The sequence below is a fragment of the Amblyraja radiata genome, chromosome 29 (assembly GCF_010909765.2).
Source record: "Amblyraja radiata isolate CabotCenter1 chromosome 29, sAmbRad1.1.pri, whole genome shotgun sequence".
NCBI lineage: Eukaryota > Metazoa > Chordata > Chondrichthyes > Rajiformes > Rajidae > Amblyraja > Amblyraja radiata.
In genome coordinates, this window is record NC_045984.1 from 24,185,828 (window position 1) to 24,205,295 (window position 19,468).

General features: G+C 43.1%; 1 protein-coding gene across 1 annotated transcript; it reads right to left on the reverse strand.

Moving 5' to 3' along the window:
• Positions 1-8,015: 8,015 nt before the first annotated feature.
• Positions 8,016-19,378, reverse strand: sf3a2 (splicing factor 3a subunit 2). Its single transcript, XM_033046917.1, has 9 exons — positions 19,305-19,378; positions 16,882-17,040; positions 16,719-16,790; positions 15,414-15,460; positions 13,810-13,919; positions 13,397-13,446; positions 12,334-12,474; positions 11,500-11,568; positions 8,016-8,889 (listed from the first exon to the last, which is right to left on the reverse strand). Exons 2-9 carry the CDS (start codon positions 17,005-17,007, stop codon positions 8,137-8,139), a joined length of 1,368 nt encoding a protein of 455 aa, XP_032902808.1. The 5' UTR covers positions 17,008-17,040; positions 19,305-19,378; the 3' UTR covers positions 8,016-8,136.
• Positions 19,379-19,468: the final 90 nt, after the last annotated feature.

Below are 19,468 nucleotides of genomic sequence, written 5' to 3' on the forward strand. Positions count from 1 at the left end.
TTATCTAAGGAGCAAACTTAAGACTCAATAACATTATGCCAAGACTTTACTATAAACATCCTAATAAAAATTACACATGTATTGAGCAAGTCAAACAAGTTTTTGATTTTTTTTTTTCTCACACATAATGATCAGAACCATGTTATCAGAATGAGACACAAAAATGCAGGAGTAACTCAGCAGGTCAGGCACTATCTCTGCAGGACTTGGATAGGCCCCATTTCAGGTTGGGACCCTTATTCAGACTTATCATAATGTTATTTTAATACACAAATATGGAACACTGTAGCAGAATAAATTACGGAACCAATGAGAAGAGTCCTTGACTATTGATCTGAAGACATGAATATAAATATCACCAATTTATAGATATAATTCTATAGTTTGTGGTCATTTTCATAATTTCATAAAGATATAAGACCAGAATTAGGCCATTCGCTCCATCGAGTCTACAATCATGAAAACTATATTTTTCCTCTCAATCCCATTCTCCTGCCTTCTCCCCATAACATTTGATGCCCTTACTAATCAACAACCTATCAATCTCTGCTTTGAAAATACCCGAATTTACCCAAAAAACAACCTTGACAGCCGTCTGTGTCAATGAATTCCACGGATTCACCACCCTCTGGGTAAAGAAATTCCTCATCTCCTTTCCACAGGTACATCATTTTATTACATAGAAAATAGGTGCAGGAGGAGGCCATTTGGCCATTCATTGTGATCATGGCTGATCATCCACGATCAATAACCCGTGCCTGCCTTGATTCCGCTAGCCCCTAGAGCTCTATCTAAATCTCTTTTAAATTCATCCAGTGAATTGGCCTCTACTGCCTTCCGTGGCAGAGAATTCCACAAATTCACAACTCTGGGTGAAAAAAGTTTTTTCTCAGCTCAGTTTTAAATGGCTTCCCTTTAATTCTTAGACTGTGGCCCCTGGTTCTGGACTCTCCCAACATTGGGAGCATTTTTCCTGCATCTAGCTTGTCCATTCCTTTTATAACATTATATGTTTATATAAGATTCCCTCTCATCCTTCTAAATTCCAGTGAATACAAGCCCAGTCTTTCCAATCTTTCCTCATATGACAGTCCCACCATCCCGGAGGGTAACCCCATGAACCTATGCTGCACTGCCTCAATAGCAAGGATGTCCTTCCTCAAATTAGGAGACCAAAACTGCACATAATAATCCAGTTTTGGCTTCACCAGGGCCCTGTACAACTGCAGAAGGACCTCTTTACTCCTATGCTCAAATCCTCTCGTTATGAAGACCAACATGCCATTAGCTTTCTTCACTGCCTGCTGTACCTGCATGTTTACTTTCAGTGACTGGTGTACAAGGACACCCAGGTCTCGTTGCACTTCCCTTTTTCCTAATCTGACACCATTGTGATCATAATCTGCCTCCTTGTTCTTGCTACCAAAGTGGATAACCTCACACTTATGTACATTATGCTGCATCTGCCATGCATCTGTCCACTCACCCAACCTGTCCAAGTCACCCTGCAACCTCCTAGCATCCTCTTCGCAGTTCACACTGCCACCCAGCTTTGTGTCATCTGCAAATTTGCTAGTGTTACTTTTAATCCCATCATCCAAATCATTAATCAAACGTCACCTATTTCCTTCGCTCCATAGATGCTGCTGCACCCGCTGAGTTTCTCCAGCATTTTTGTGTACCATCCAAATCATTAATATATCTATAAATTACTAAAAGTCTGATCTTGACCGCTTTTGGCCCACTGTGATGCGATTTCCGAGAGAACGCCGCCACCTACGGCCATCATTTTTGGCCACCTCGCTCGGAACCCCCCTCCGCCTTCAGGGACCAGAGGATTTTTCCCATCGATGAAAAATCAGAGAGATGTTAATGATTTTAAAAAATTCGCCATTCTCTCTGCTGCCCCCGCTGGCGGCAGGGGGGAGGGACTATAAAACCCGGAAGTGTAGTCCCTCACTCAGTCTCTGCCAGACCCAGGAAGCGAGAGGGTCACGGCTCTCTGAGCTGCGAATAACACTGAACGGACGTCTACTCTACGGTGAGTTCCCTCGATGCGGCTGTAAAGTGGCTGCTGCCCAATTGTTTGCCTCGCCTTTTTAAAAAGTTTGTGTTCACAAAATGAATTTTGGTTGTCAGTTGGCTGCGGACCAATTGTTTGCATCGCCTTTTTAAAAAGTTTGTGTTCACAAAATGAATTTTGGTTGTCAGGTGGTGGGCCTGATCTCAGACAACGACGAGAAGGCCTACCGGGAGGAGGTGGAGCTGATCATGGACTTTAGGAGGGCACAAAAAACGAAGGAGCTGATCATGGACTTTAGGAGGGCACATCATCCGAGGACGTACACTCCATTGAGGATAAATGGGGATCCTGTGGATAGGGTGAACTGTTTTAAATATCTGGGAGTCCACATCTCCGAGGATATGACATGGGCATCACACGCCTCAGCACTCGTGAGTAAGGCAAGGCAGCGCCTTTACCGCCTCAGGCAATTGAGGAAATTCAGAGTGTCTCCGAGGATCCTCCAGTGCTTCTACGCAGCGGCGGTGGAAAGCATCTTGTCCGGGAACATTACCATCTGGTTTGGGAATTGCTCTGCCAAGGACAAGAAGGCTCTGCAGAGAGTAGTGCGTTCGGCCGAACGCACTACGGGAACTTCACTTGCCCCCCTGCAGGAACTATACATCAGGAGGTGCAACTCCAGAGCCAACAATATCATGAGAGACCCCTTCCACCCCTGCATCGGACTGTTCCAGCTGCTACGGTCAGGCAAACGCCTCCGTTGCCATGCGGTGAGAACAGAGAGGTTGAGAAGGAGTTTCTTCCCAGAGGCCATTCGGACTGTAAACGCCTATCTCACCAGGGACTAACTCTACTGAACGTTTTTCCTTCCATTATTTATTATGTAAAAGAATATGTGTGTTATGATTGTGTTTATAGTTTGTTTGGTTGTTTGGTTGTTTGTCTTTTGCACAAAAGTCCGCGAGCATTGCCACTTTCATTTCACTGCACATCTCGTATGTGTATGTGACAAATAAACTTGACTTGACTTGACTTGAGGTGGCTGCTGCCCAATTGTTTGCCTCGCCTTTTTAAAAGGTTTGTGTTCACAAAATGAATTTTGGTTGTCGGGTGGCTGCAGCCAAATTGTTTGCATTGGCTTGGCTTTTAAAATCGTTGCAACAGTTGGCTGTCAGCCCAAGAATCCATTCGGCCCACAATGTCTATACTAGCCCTTTGGAAACTTCGGCCCACAACACCCACACTAGCACAACAGAAAGCCCCCCCCCCCAATGGCGAGCAATATTGGAATTGGTGGAGAGATGGAATATTGCGTTGGTGACCAGCCCTCCCGTGTGATGCTGGGACCCAACGGGTCCCACTTAGTCTAGTATTGTAAATAATCACGGCCCCAACACCGAGCCTTGTGGCACTCCACTTGCCACTGCCTGCCATTCTGACAGGGACAGTTTATTCCTACTCTTTGTTTCCTGTCTTCCAACCAATTCTCTATCCATGTCAATACCCTATGCCAGCACATCCTTCTTCAGAAATGGCGCTCAAACCACTCACAATATTGCAAATGTGACCAGCGCCTTATAGATCCTCAGCTTTACATTCTTGCTTTTATTTTCTATTTTAGGGGAATTGATAGGATGAACGCACAGAGTCTGTAACCCAGGGTAGGGGAATCAAGAACCAGGAATGCTGGTTTAAGGTGAGAGAGGAAAGATTTCATAGAAGGTAGGCACAAAATGCTGGAGTAACGCAGTGGGACAGGCAGCATCTCTGGAGAGAAGGAGTGGGTGACGTTTTGGGTCGAGACCCTTCTTCAGTCTGTTAATAAGACATTTGCAATATTTCATCCAAAGTTATTGGATCATTTTCTGCAGAAACTACTGAAGAGAAAATAATCAAATGAGTAACTAGACTGGGGTATCTCACAGTGCCATTACTGCGATCCAATTGTTAACCATCTCAAAGCAAAGCCTTTTCTGACATCTGACATTATGTTACAAGCACCACAGGTTGTTGTTGGAGATTGTTTGAAGCAGCTGTTGCTTTATCAAAATCCCCGAGCTTAATGGACAAGTTCAGAACACAATGCTGATGAGAGATTACATTAACATCTTAGTTTATTTTAGTTTAGAGATACAGCGCGGGAACAGGCCCTTCGGCCCACCTGGACTGCGCCTACCAGCGATCACTGCATATTAACACTATCCTACACACGGGACAATTTTTACATTTACCAACCCAGTTAACCTACAAACCTGTACGCCTTTGTAGTACATGCTTCGACAATTGCTTCTACAAACAATTGTTAAAAAAATTAATTACATTCAAACTTGCAGCTTAAATTCTAGCAATATGCAATTGAGGTTGCAAACCAGTAATTATTAAATGTTTGAATTTTAAATTGAAGTTGAAAACACACCCGTCAACATTCCTACTAAAATAAGCTGTTATGTTGCTTGTTCCTGTACTCCTGTCCATAATTAATAAATACTCAAGTAAACATCTGCAATGGTGTTTCCTAAATGATGTTTCCCAGCTCAGCTGTAAATGAAAAGTGAAATATTGAACTATTAACTGTACATAAAAGTTATATAAGTAAGTAAGTTTATTGGCCAAGTATTCACATACAAGTAGCAATGTTACAAAATTTTGAGATTTTAAAAATCAAGTCTGTAATTTATCCCATCAGATAAAGCATAAAAAGAAGTTTAATTTGACACCTAATTCACTTTCATATCTTCAGTATTAAAAAAGTTATGGCCATTTTCATACTCGGAAATTAGCATCTTGTTCCCTATTGCTTTTCCATTGACTTAACACAAAAGCTGTGATCGAGGACAGTCAAAAGCCCATAACTTTCTTAAAAATTAAGAGAACTGAAAGAAATGTTCAGTTATTATAGATTGAAGCATTCTGAAACAAATATGAAACAACTTACTTAGATGAAATTAAAGCATATAATTAGTTAGTTACCTAATTGTAGCTAATTATAAAATTAAATTACTAGATCTAAACATCTATCAATTTCTTAAGAATAGATTAACATTTTTAAATAGCCTGTGTCCAAATAACATTCACACAAGAATTCACAATATAACATAATTTTTAATCTCATTGTCATGGATTTATAGGCCAAATTGAAGGAATTTAATGTTCAATACCTGTAAATGAATGGCCATTTAAATCATCTTGCGAGTGGGTTTTTCTGGAACGCGATCATTTGGAACGTTGCGGTTGCAGTGAATTTAATCCCCATATCGGCATGAAAAATACTGCCGGTTCGTATGGGGAAAAAAAATCACCGTTTCACAACGTAAAATGTGAATTAAAGGCATCTTAAGGAGCACTTTTATACATAAAATAAACGGCTTTCTTTTACCTGTTCCGTACCTGAAATCCGTCCCCGCTGTCGGCATTGACGGCTTTAGAAGCTGATTTTAAAATTACTCCAGCGCTGAACTTGTCGGGCGATTAAAAAAAAAAAAATACACAGAACGCCCGTCGGAACGATTCTTCAGCAAAAGCTTGCACTCCAACCAAATATATTCCAGGACAAGGTAGGAGAAACCCGTGTTTTAACCCCGCCCCCCCCTCAAAGGCGCCAAAATCCTGGGTGACAGGTCTGTTTGTGTGGCCTTGAATGCTCGCACCGCTGCCTACAACTCGGGCCTGGTATCAGGAAACATGGACGTCTACAAGGCAGAGTCGTACCGACTGCGAAGGGCGGTGAAGGACGCAAAGAGAAGGTACAGAGACAAGATGGAGTTACAGATGGAGCAGCAGGACACCAGAAACCTGTGGCAGGGGCTACGGATTGTAACCAACTACCGAAGCACCCCTCCCTCATCCGCAAGTGCCGGCACCTCCCTAGCTGATGACCTGAACTCCTTTTACGCTCGTTTCGAGAGGGGCAACACCACTCCAGGTCTGCCGACTATCGACAATACCGACAGCGGGCTGGCTACCGAAGCTGAAGGGAGGAATGTGCAACATTCTCGCTGTCCGAGCACGACGTGAGGAGGGCTCTGACACGGGTGAACACGAGGAAAGCTGCAGGCCCCGATGGCATCTCGGGGCGAGTACTCAAGTCCTGTGCTACGCAGCTAGCTCCAGTGCTCACTACATTCTTCAACCTCTCCCTGGACAAGTCCGTGGTCCCTGCCTGCTTCAAAAAATCCATCATTGTACCGGTACCAAAAAATGCCTCCCCAGCCTGTCTGAATGACTACCCTTACCTCGGTAGTCATGAAATGCTTTGAGAGGCTGGTGAAGAATCACATCTGCGCCTTCCTCCCTCGGAACATGGACCCGTTACAGTTCGCATACCGTCCGAACAGATCCACGGACGATGCGGTCTCCCAGGTCTTGCACACCGCTCTCTCCCATCTGGACAGCCAGAAGGGGGGCTACGTGAGGATGCTGTTCATAGACTACAGTTCAGCCTTCAACACGATAGTCCCCACCAGACTGGCCGGGAAGCTAATGGAATTGGGGCTCAACACCTCCGTGTGCCTGGGTCCTGGACTTTCTCACCGCCAGGCCCCAGGTAGTCAAGATGGGAGGGAATACATCGAAGTCCCTCACCCCGAGCACAGGATCACCCCAGGGTTGCGTCCTCAGCCCCCTATTGTACTCCCTGTACACACATGACTGTGTGGCTAGGTTCAGCTCCAACTCAATAATTAAGTTTGCTGATGACACTGTGGTGGTGGGCCTGATCTCAGACAACGACGAGAAGGCCTACCGGGAGAAGGTGGCTGGTCTAGCACTCTGGTGCCAGGATAACAGCCTCCTCTTGAACATCAAAAAAACGAAGGAGCTGATCGTGGACTTTAGGAGGGCACATCATCCGAGGACGTACACTCCATTGAGGATAAATGTGGATCCTTTGGATAGGGTGAACTGTTTTTAATATCTGGGAGTCCACATCTCCGAGGATATGACATGGGCATCACACACCTCAGCACTCGTGAGTAAGGCAAGGCAGCGCCTTTACCACCTCAGGCAATTGAGGAAATTCAGAGTGTCTCCGAGGATCCTCCAGTGATTCTACGCAGAGGCGGTGGAAAGCATCTTGTCCGGGAACATTACCATCTGGTTTGGGAATTGCTCTGCCAAGGACAAGAAGGCTCTGCAGAGAGTAGTGCGTTCGGCCGAACGTACTATGGGAACTTCACTTGCCCCCCTGCAGGAACTATACATCAGGAGGTGCAACTCCAGAGCCAACAATATCATGAGAGACCCCTTCCACCCTTGCAACGGACTGTTCCAGCTGCTACGGTCAGGCAAACGCCTCCGTTGCCATACTGTGAGGACGGAGAGGTTGAGAAGGAGTTTCTTCCCAGAGGCCATTCGGACTGTAAACGCCTATCTCACCAGGGACTAACTCTACTGAACGTTTTTCCTTCCATTATTTATTATGTAAAAGAATATGTGTGTTATGATTGTGTTTATAGTTTGTTTGGTTGTTTGGTTGTTTGTCTTTTGCACAAAAGTCCGCGAGCATTGCCACTTTCATTTCACTGCACATCTCGTATGTGTATGTGACAAATAAACTTGACTTGACTTGACTTGACTTGAAATCGCGCACAGGGCCAGTGGCAGAATTGCAGCGCCGCTGAAGGTAAGTATTGTAACATACCTAATACAAGGAATTTGCCTTGGTGCTCCACCCACAAGTAACATGACATACAGTGACAGTTACGAATGACCCAGAAAACACTAAACATTAATAATAATAAGACATTAATCTAATTCAACCATACCTACTTAGATTAATCAGACTTAAGAGCTTCAATAAAAATACCCCTTATAAATCTTATCATGTTCGGCACGGATATTGTGGGTTGAAGGACCTGTTTCTGTGCTGTAAATCATGAATTACTTTTTAAACCTACTGAGCCATAAAGATCTGAAATAGTGAATACTTACTAATTGGAATAATTACATTATTAAAAATGTTTGTAAATGAACAATAAGGCAGGCACTAAAAATCGCTGTCAAATTTATTTAATGGTCGGTGAAGTATCGCAAAGTATTGTACATTTGCAAGACACATAGATACTACCAAATTAACAATTAAAGGCCAATCTACAAAAGTTATATTGATGTAAAGTTCAGTTAGGAGGAGGGGGCATACCAGGGGGTGGGAGAGGAATAGGAGGTGCCCCAATTTGTACAGACTCACTGGGGAGCGGAGGCCTTAACATTGGCGGTAGAGCTGGAACAGGGGACGGACCCGGAATGTGGATCATAGTGGGCAGTGGAACAGAGGCCGGAGTGGGAATCGGAGCAGAAATTGAAGCTGGAGGCATGCCCTGCGGAGCCGGGGGCGGGCCTTGCGGAGCTGGGGGCAGGATCTGAACAGGGGGCGGGCCTTGTGGGGGTGGGCCTTGAGGGGGAGGGCCTTGTGGGGGCGGGCCTTGTGGGGGAGGGCCTTGTGGGGGTGGGCCTTGTGGGGGCATGCCTTGTGGGGGCGGGCCTTGTGGGGGCATGCCTTGTGGGGGCAGTCCTTGTGGGGTCGGGGGCATTCCGTGTGGGGTCGGAGGCGGTCCCTGCGGGGTCGGGGGTGGTCCCTGCGGGGTCGGGGGTGGTCCCTGCGGGGTGGGGGGAGGTCCCTGGGGAGTGGGTGGTGGTCCCTGTGGAGCTGGTGGCATTTGTGGTGGCACCGGGCCTCCAGGTGGCATTGGCGGCATGGGCATGCCTGCCGGTCGCGGAGTTGGCATTGCGCCTGGCGGCATGGGGCCCCTTGGTGGCATGCCATTGATGATCGGTGGCGGCGGTGGTCTGGTCTTCAGTCCAGGGGGTCCAATGGGCAAGGATTGTGGCTGTAAAGGCTTTTCCATCTTGAAGTGGAACTGAAGGAAAAACTGGGGAGAGAAAAAAAAGCAGGAGGTCAAACTGATCCCAGCACAACATTAAATGAATAGAAAAATACTGAGAGTTAGAAAGGTCACATTATCATCAGCATGGCCATGCAACGTCTCTAACTTTCCGTAGTGTATTGATAACGACGTAATGATATAAACTAAACCAGCTTTGTGGGATGAGATATAGAGAATGGGAAGATATCGCATGGTAAACAGTACAGCTACTGCCTCACAGTGCCAGAGACCTGGGTTCGATCCTGACCTCGGGTGCTGTCTGTGTGGAGTTTGCACGCTCTCCCTATGACCACGTGGATTTCTTCTGGGTGCTCCGTTTTCCTCCCATATTCCAGACGCGCGGATGTGTAGGTTAATTGGCCTCAGTAAATTGCCCCTAGTGTTTAGGAAGTGGATGAGAAAGTGGAATAACATAGAACTAATGTGAAAGGGTGATCGATGATCAGCATGGTCCTGGTGCGCTGAAGGTCCTGTTTCCACGCCGTATCCTTCGATCAAGCAGTAAACAACACAACTGAGCATATAACAGAGAGAAAGAGGATTCTAAAAAAATGTAAATCTGCAAAGAACTGTTCTGAAATGGGCAGTCAAACGATGAAACACACTCCCATTAACCATATTAATTCTTTATTCAGGCCTGTTATGCTGCAGCAAGTAATTATTTCATTATTCCGTGTCTATACATATGATAATTACACACTCTTGACTCTTATCCAGATTCTCAACTTTAATCCTGAACCTATTGTATTTAAATTTGTAAACTCTCATGGTGAATTAAAAATAGATGACGTGGATGGGAAGCTGTAATCTTTAAAAATATATATTCAATACACAAACAATATCTGACAAAGTACATACATGATCAACATGATAGCAAAATTGAAACCCATTAAATAGGTACTGGCAGTGTGGATTAGCTAAAGGACAAAACATGAAGGCACTAATAATTAATGTTTGCTTTTCCAATTTATAGAGGAGGTCTCTGAAGATTTGGAACAGGAATTAAGAGCTGTACCTTTGAACCCTTTGAAGAGCACTGCTGTTATTTTTGATGTATATTAATGATTGTGTCCGTGGAATTATTAATGGCAGAAGATTATTTCAAAATGTTTACAAAACACAGAAACAGAATAGCAGTTAGTTGGGGAGCAACAAGCTTTAAATGAACAAAGACAAACTGATCGTGTGAGCAGGCACATGGTGAATGAAGTTTAATATAGAAGTAAAAAAATGATGTATTTCAGTGGAAGAATGAGTAGCGACAACTTAACTAAAGGAGCCTAATTTTAAAGGCAGTTCAGTTACAGAAAGACCGGGATACTAAATTACATATTTTTGAAGATGATTGGGAAATTCAGCCTAAGCAATTAAAAGGTATACAAGCCAAAAACATGAAATTAAACCAAACTAATAAACAAAAGCAACGGTTCCATTTCAGTTGAAATATTGTTCCTTATTCAGGGCACTACCTTTTTCCAAGTAGACAACAGCAGAAGTTAACCAAAATTACAGTTAGAGCAGTGCTGCAGTGTCAACTATTTACATCAATGATCATGAAGATAAAATTGAGTGTTTTGCAGCCAAATTTGTTGATGGCACAAACAAAGATAGGAAAGCAATTGAGAGGAGAGAGAGTATGCCAAGAGACATAAGAAAGAGTAAGTGAATTGTGAGTAAATGCAAAAATTCTGCCGCTGACGTTTAATCTGCGGAAGACAAAAGAAACATTTTCCTCTGCGTTAAGTTTCAAGCATGCCAGCTTATGGAGCTAATGGAGTAGGAATTCAACAACGTTAATTCTACCAGATATTTGCAAGCTAATTTGCAAGTTAATTCTACCAGATGCTAAGCGCACAGTCTTTTGCCCAGGTTGGAGCATATTAAGAGCAAAGGTTGGATAGTCTGGCTTTGGATCAATTGGACTTCAGAAAAGTGAAACACATAATACACTGAGGAATTTGGACAAGTTAAATGTGCAAAGGATCTTTCCTCCAGTGGAAGGATTTATAACAAAGAATCGTTATTCAAAAATAAGGAGTCGGTTTAAGACAGACGATGTGAAATTCTCACTTCAGGAGATTGTGATTTATTGGAACTTTCTTTCTCAAAGGGTGGTGGAGCAAGCCTTTAACCACTTTAAAGCCGGGGGTGGCCAGATTCTTGATAAGCAACGGGATAGACAGCGATGCAGAGCTGAGGTTTTGTTCAGATCAGCCTTGAACGTGTTGGACGTCAGAGCAAGCTCAAGGGGATGTTAAAGCGACTTTGAGTCCTTGAAAAGCGCTATACAAATAAAATGTATTATTATTATTATTATTATTATTATGTGTGACCTATTCTTGCTCCTAATTTGTTTGTTTGTTCCAATATACTACAAATGAACATTCTGCGAGCAAAAGGCTTCCCGATCTTAGCTTTTTTCTAGTGCTGTTTAAAAGCTATTCTGTTGTGTGACCTTTTGCAGAAATGCTATTATCTAGAGACCTTAATAAAGCTGTGCTGCATGGCTGAAAAGAAGCTAGTCATAATCAAAGAATATAGACAACTTAGTTTATGCAGAAATGATCTGGAATGATAATGCAAACACAAAGATACCTGTTTTGTTTCTCTGTTCCAGTGTGTCCAAAACTTCCCCTCAACTTTATCAATTTCTCTACTCGGTACCTGAGGGCAATAAAAGATGTGTGGAGAAGATTGGTTTGTTACTTATCATTATCAATGATAGATATTTCAGTGCTATAACTAGTTCTTTCAATAGTCTAAACAAAATGTCTGCGGTAGGAAAGATAGAATTTAAGCTTTACTCTGAAATAAAAAGGTGATGAAATAAGCAGACCTGTTAATGTAACATTCACCTAAAGCAATTTATTATTTGAGCGCAAAATAAAATGGAAAAATATGGTCCAAGCACTTTTCCAAAATCAACTCCATTTGTTTAGACTAGTTTATTTGCTGGTTTCACAGTTTCATCTGTGCTCCATTTTGCAAAATGATCCACATTTAACAAATCTCCTCTCATCCCCATTTAACAAGTGTCATTTCTAGCCAAGGGATTTTCTCAAATGTTGCCACAATCAATGACTCCCATTGCACAAGTAGTACGTCGGTACTTAAACATTATAGAAAACGAATAAGACCTTAAAACCGGTTTCAGAACTTTGTTTCGTATGACAAATAGGTTCATAAGACTATAACCTATTCCTCTTAATTTCACCCACAATTCAAATTATTTAAATTCCCTTTGGTCTAAATTTCCACAGATTTTTTAAAAATAGATAAATAAATTATTGGCCAATTCATTTTTTTTAAACTTGGAAAACAAACTAAATATCTGGAATAATGTATAACTCTTGTGCGTGGGAAAACAATATTTATTTTGCCTCTCGTGGCATTCCCGAAATCACCCATCAATTTCCCAAAGTGAAATACCTTAAAGGAAATGGTCTCGTATGGCTCAGCTGCAAACAACAAGTATTGCCAGCGTCTGTCAGGTGGTTCAATTCGTTGTTCGTACGCAGACATAAACCGATGGCGTGGTATTACAGTTTCTGCGATTTCTGGATAATCAATCTAAGCAATAAAATTGAAATGTATTTTAATTAAAGCAGCATGTCCTAGATATATGCATGTAGAATGTGACCACTAATCAAAAGCATAACATAAAGAAAAAGCTTTGAAAGTTGATTTGTTTCCTCACAAGCAAAATGTGATAACTTTTCTCCACCAATCCCATCCACTATAAGGCCAACATTGCATGATACAGGCTGCATAATTCCACATTGTATCATTTGGGGTTTTATTCCACATGAAAGGTGCAGAAAAGGAATAGGCCTTTTGGCCCATGTCAGTGCCAACCATTATGTCATGGTAAACTAACCTCATCTGCTTAAACACGAACAATATACCTCCATTCCCAGCATATCCATGTGCCTATCTTAAAGTCTCTTAAATGCCACTATCGTATTTGCCTCCACCACCAACCCTGGCAGCTCGTTCCAGGCACTCTCCACCCTCTGTGTAAAAGAAAAAGGTCCCGCACATCTCCTTTACACTTTGCCTCTCTCTCCTTAAAACTAAGCCCTCTAGTCTTTGACATTTCCATCCTAATGTAATAGTTGAACAATTCACCTAAGCTTTATAATAGAGGTGTAAAAGGAACAAGTTTATTCAGCCCATGAGTCATACAGACATGGAAGTCAGGTTCATCTCACTATGTTAGCTGATATTTGTTGCACAGTTGTACAATTAAGTTTAGAGCCCGAGGGAGAGGATTTTACTGTACATGTCAGTACCCGACGACCAACATTTGGAATGGATACGATAGCCTGATCAAACACCGAGCCAATACATGAGAATTGATCATTTACTCAAGGTAATAGTAATCTCTTAGATTCACGCTCCACTTCTTTTAGAAATGAACAGAGGATTTACTGAATGTAAGAAGAATGGTTTCTATCGCAATCAAAGCACACAGAGCACAAAAGGATTTTACCTGAAAAAGGAGACTTTGCTGTCCCACTTCTGAATCTCTTTGTTTGGTCACTGTAAAAAGAAATGTTAACCCTTAATATATTTGATAAATTGGGTAAATCCTTTCTCACCACTTCTATATTATCCCACTTTCTCATCCACTCCTTACGCACGAAGGTCAATTCACAGAGGCCAATTAACCGACAAACCTGCACGTCTTTGGGATGTGGGAAAAAACCAGAGCACCCGGAGGTAATCCATGCAGTCACAGGGAAAATGCTCAGATCCTACATAGACAGGTCCTGAGCTCGGGATTGAAAACGGGACTCTGGCACTGTGAGGCAGCATCTCTACCAGCTGTGCCACTGCGTAGCTAAAATTGTTGTAATATTTTTTTAACAAAATAGCAAGCGATTGCCAAAATGTCACAAATACCTTTGTAGCCTGGCCGACCAATTTTGACAAATTTCTTCACCTCCACTTTAACCTTCTCAGGTGCTGGCTGTGCTGGTGATTCCTTTGCCTCTTTCGCTGCGCGTCGTGCCCTGTATTCAAAGCATTGATTAGATCCCTTGGTATGGAACAGCCACACTTGTCATACAAATTCTATCTCTATATTAACTGTCAAAAATTAGTTCCTGAAACAATACCCATTCATCCAAATTTTGCATAAGCATGCAGTATATTATGTTAAATGTCTCATCCCCATATCTGCAACACTTCCATCAACCACATTAGAAAGTAAGTGACCATCGGTGCCCCATTTCTAGAAGGAAGCACATGCAGTAGCCTATATCAATTGTTTTCTAAAATTGCCATTTTTCTGTATTCAGAAATTATTTAACTCTTAAATCAGTCACGGGTATGACTAAAGTTATCTTTCCTGCGTTAGTCTATCAAGAAAATTAAAGTGTGCAGAAATAAACACTTTCAACAAAGCAAGCTTAAACCCAGGCTGATACATTTTAGAGCTGTTGGTTCTTGTTAATAAATCAAGAAGACCCAGCAGATGTACCATTAAAGTCTCTATTTCACCTCAAATGCATAAAGATGTGGTTCTTTATACTTCAGAGATACAGCACAGAAACAGGCCCTTCGGCTCACCATGTCTGCACCGACCAGTAATCACCCCGTACACTAACACTATCCTACACACTAGGGACCATTTACAATTTTACCGAAGCCAATTAACCTACAAACCTGTACGTCTTTGGAGTACGGGAGGAAACCTGAGCGCCCGGAGAAAATCCATGACTGGTCACAGGGAGAACATACAAACTCCATACAGACAGCACTAGTCAGTATCAAACCAGGGCCTCTGGCACTCTAAGGCAGCAACTCTACCGCTATGCATTGTGCCACTGCGGTCTTTTAAGGTCTCATAAAGCAAAAGTAGAGATGTGGTGTAACACAGCACTGTGCATTAGCATCATGGGGTACAGCCTGTGCTCACAATTCCTCGTGTGGAAAACTCTGACATTAGTCACATTATCACAGGAATTGCTTATTTACTGGGGAAGAGATAAAAGGGGATACCATGCAGTGAGCCCATTCGACTACTGAACTGTGAGCAACAGAATGAAAGATGCCTGCACTCTCTCGAATGAACAGCCGCAAGCCTAAAACTCTAATCTTGCTATTGTTTTCTCCTTACCACAGTCAGAGCTTTGGTACCTTGCTAAGTATTGATGGCAAGAGTAAGACATTGAATGCATTCTCCAAATAAACACCTAACTCTTTCACAGAACTGACATTGGCACTTTAATATTTTCCATTTCAGACTTAGGATACCTAAATAATTTATTTCCCATACAATGTTCTTTGGGGGTAAACATGCAATTAAATTTGCCTCCCTTTCCTCTCTCTTTGCAACATTTACATTCAATACCCTGATTCACCGTGAAAGCAATATTCAAGTGCAGTATAGAGATCTTAATTGCATTTGTAGTTAAATCTCTCAGAACGAAAAAGCATGCTTCTTTGAAATACACCAAATGTCTCAAATTATGATTTCACATCCAATATATTTACACACTTACAAATTAGTCTGGTGCTTCTTTCCTTGTGTGTGGGCCAAATAACTCCCCTAGAGAGAAAAATTAAATCAAATTAAAACAGAGGGAATCCATCGCACAAACACATTCATATTGGAAATGCTGGAGTAACTCAACGGGTCAGGCAGCATTCCTGGGGAACATGGAGAGGTGACGCTTTGGGTTGGGACCCTTCCGTTACCTACCCATGTTCTCTCGGGATGCTGCCTGACCTGCTGAGTTACTCCAGCATTTTGTGTCTTTCCTTGGTAAACCAGCTTCTGCAATTCCTTGTTGCGATACATAACTAACTTGTTTATTGAGAAGATATTTAATCGCATTGCTGACTATACACCATTCTGTTTATTTCAATTCCACACTTCCATTCAAACCTCTCCCCCATGACCTCCCAACTCACACAATGAAGATACGACTCCCCCTGGCTTCACTTTTCAAACTGAAAGTTTTACATTCAATTGATCAGCTTCTGTCATTTGTAACATGGCCAATGTGGTCTTCTCCCCCTACTGTTCTTTTTATCTTTTCATTCCACATCCCCTCAAGGAGGCTATGGTTCACCCTTACATCTTCAATAACTTCCCATTCCCTTTCCTGTGCCATCTTGGTGTGCAACTGTGAGAAATAAAAGACCTTTTACCAACTCCCTCCTCACCATCCAAGGCCTCAAATAATCTTGAAGCACAAATCAATAATTAACGTGTACTTTATATTTAGTATCCTGTATTTGCTGCTCATGATGTGGTTTCTTCTACACTAGAAAAAACAAACAGAACTGGGGCTCTTTGGAAATGAAGAACAGGAAGAAATATAGTAAAGGATTGTAGGAATTTACAACATTGATTTTCTTGCTTTTAAAAAAAATTCTGTATAGTCAGCAATGAAAAGTAAAGATCAATAGCTTAGTTTAATTCAGTTTATTGATACATCATGGAAACACACTCTTCAGCCCACTGAGTACACACACCTTTTTGTACTAATTCTATGTTATCCCACTTTCTCATCCACTCCCTACACACAAGGAGCAATATACTGAGGCCAGTTAACCTACAAACCTGCACATCTTTGGGATGTGGGAGGAAACCAAAGCACCCAGAGGAAACCCACACAGGAGTCACAGGAAGAACGTGCAAACTCCACACAGAGAGCACCCAAGGTCAGAATCGAACCTGGGTATCCAGTGTTGTGAGGCAGCGGCAGTACTAGCTCAAGAACCATCTAGGGGTGAGATGAGATTCCATCCCCTTGCAGTTTCAGCTTAAAACAAAATCATCAAAGTACCTTTGAACTTACCTCATTATTGTGAAGAGTTAAGCAAAGTTTACATTCGTAAGAACCCAAGTGATTTTTCATAAAATAAGGATCCTATAAAATGAGAAAAAGAATAGTTATAATGAGGTAGCATGAATGAATGCAAGTAACGCAAGTGCACAAATCACAGGGACCAAAGTTTAACCTTATTTATGTCAATGGTTTCCAACGCTAACTGTCTCAGCCGCTCTCTTCGATCTCGATTGCTTTCAGAAGAGGAAGCGACCCCGCCGCTCCCAGTCTTTCCTCCTGGTCGATGTTGAAAATCCATGGTTACTTGATAAACTTTATCTTAATCCAAAATCTGAAAGATTTAAAAAACAAAAGGGCAGACATATTAGCCCGGAATGCATTCCTTCCTGGAAACATAAGACACAAGGAAATGCTGATGCTGATTTACAAAAAAAAGAAATGCAGCAGGTCAGGCAGCATCTGTGGAGGGAATGGATGGATGCCATTTCCCAACCCAAAATGTCACATATCCATGTTCTCCAGAGATGCTGCCTGACCTGTAAAGAAACATTACTTGCTTCACCAGTGATTTGGAAGTGATTTTAGATCACACCATGAATGGCAATTCCTTGACATGGTGATCACAGAGGTAAAAGCACAATCATAGAGGACATTTAGTAAACCTGACTGGCTGCCACTGATCCCCCATATCTATATAGCTCATTCTTGATTTAGAAAACAGGGTTTCCCCTCTTCCATTACAGATGAGGCTCTCACTGGGGTCTCCTCGATATCCCACAGCTCCGCTCTTGCTCCCCCTCCTCCCATTCGCAACAAGGACAGAGTCCTCCTTGTCCTCACCTTCCACCCCATCAGCCGTCGCATACAACGTATAATCCTCCAAAACTTTCGCCACCTCCAACGGGATCCCACCACTGGCCATTACTGCCCATCTCCACCCCTTTCTGCTTTCCACAGAGACCGTTTCCTCCACAACTCCCTCGTCCCTTCCCACCTAAACCACCCCCTCCCCAGCCACTTTCCCCTGCAACCGCAGGAGATGCAATACCTGTCCCTTTACCTCACCCCTCGACTCCTTCCAAGGACCCTGACAGTCTTTTCAGGTGAGGCAGAGATTCACTTGCACCTCCTCCAACCTCATCTACTGTATCTGCTGTTCCAGGGGTCAATCTCTATACATCGGCGAGACCAAGCGTAAGCTCGGCGATCGTTTCCCTGAACACCTCCGCTCAGTCCGCCTTAATCTCCCGGTTAGTCAGCACTTTAACTCCCCCTCCCATTTCCAATCTGACCTTTCTGTCCTGGGCCTCCTCCATTGTCAGAGTGAGGCCTAGCGCAAATTGGAGGAACAGCACCTCATATTTCGCTGGGGAAGCTTACACCCCAGCGGTATGAACATTGACTTCTCTAACTTCAAATAGCCCTTGCTTTCTCTCTCCATCCCCTCCCCCTTCCCAGTTCTCCCACCAGTCTTACTGCCTCCGACTACATTCTATCTCTGTCCCGCCCACTCCCCTGACATCAGTCTGAAGAAGGGTCTCGACCCGAAACATCACCCATTCCTTCTCTCCAGAGATGCTCCCTGTCCTGCTAAGTTACTCCAACAATTTTGTGTCTAGCTGATTCTTAAATGGTCTTTAAAATACCCAGCAAGCCATTCAATTGTACTATTACCACTCTGGACAGAGAAAATAATAAAACAGTTGTATCAACTGGTATCAACACAGGCAAATTCGAACATGTCAAAGTCACCTCCAACCCTATCAATCTGACAAAGTGAGTCTTACTGACATCCAAGAATTGGGAGAGTTGTCCCACAGTCTAATCAAATGGCAGCATGAAATGGTAAAACACGATTTGATGAAGCGGGCAAAATGCAAGATAGCACCAATAAAGTCCGGGACATGCCCTGTGGGACACCCATAGGTAGCAGCAGTGGTAGTGGTAATGGTGATGTTTTAGTTTTTTAGTTTTAGAGATACTGTGCTGAAACAGGCCCTTTACCGGGAGAGTCTAAGACCAGAGGACGTATCCTCAGGATAAAAGGATGTACTTTATGAAATGAGATGATGAGGAATTTCTTTACTCGGAGGGTGGTGAATCTGTGGAATTCATTGCCACAGACTGCTGTGGAGGACAAATCAATGGGTATTTTTAAGGTGTAGATTGACAGATTCTAGATTGGTACGGGTGTCAAGGATTATGGATTTACTTCATGGATCATGTTGTTGCCATTTAATTCTACCGGCAGGCTACTGCTCGTCATTTACATGAGACAAGCTACTGTTTATATTCAATGTTATCGCATTGTTTGCCCTTTCACTGCAAGTTTATAACTGTGCAAAGGTAGAAGAGTTAAAACACGGTTGAAAATCCTCGAAATGTAATGATGATGATACATTCTTGTGACTAGTGAGAAGTCAGAGGACAGCAGGCCTCGGACGCCTGGCCCCTAGCATCAGCGAAAGGGGGAGCTCGGTCGTCAGGTCCGGAAGCTTCCATCGCGCCATTCCCTTCCCACCCCGCCTGCCCTTCTCCTCTCCGGCGCCGTGAGCTGAGCTGAGCCGGTCCCGGCCCCGGTCCCGGTCACCTTACCTATAGCGGCCTCGCCGATCACACCGGAAGAAGGTCAAAAACCCTACCGGAAGAAGGTCTAAAACCCTACCGGAAGAAGGTCAAAAACACCGGAAGAAGGTAAAAAAAAAAACACCGGAAGAAGGTCAAAAAACACCGGAAGAAGGTAAAAACCCTACCGGGAG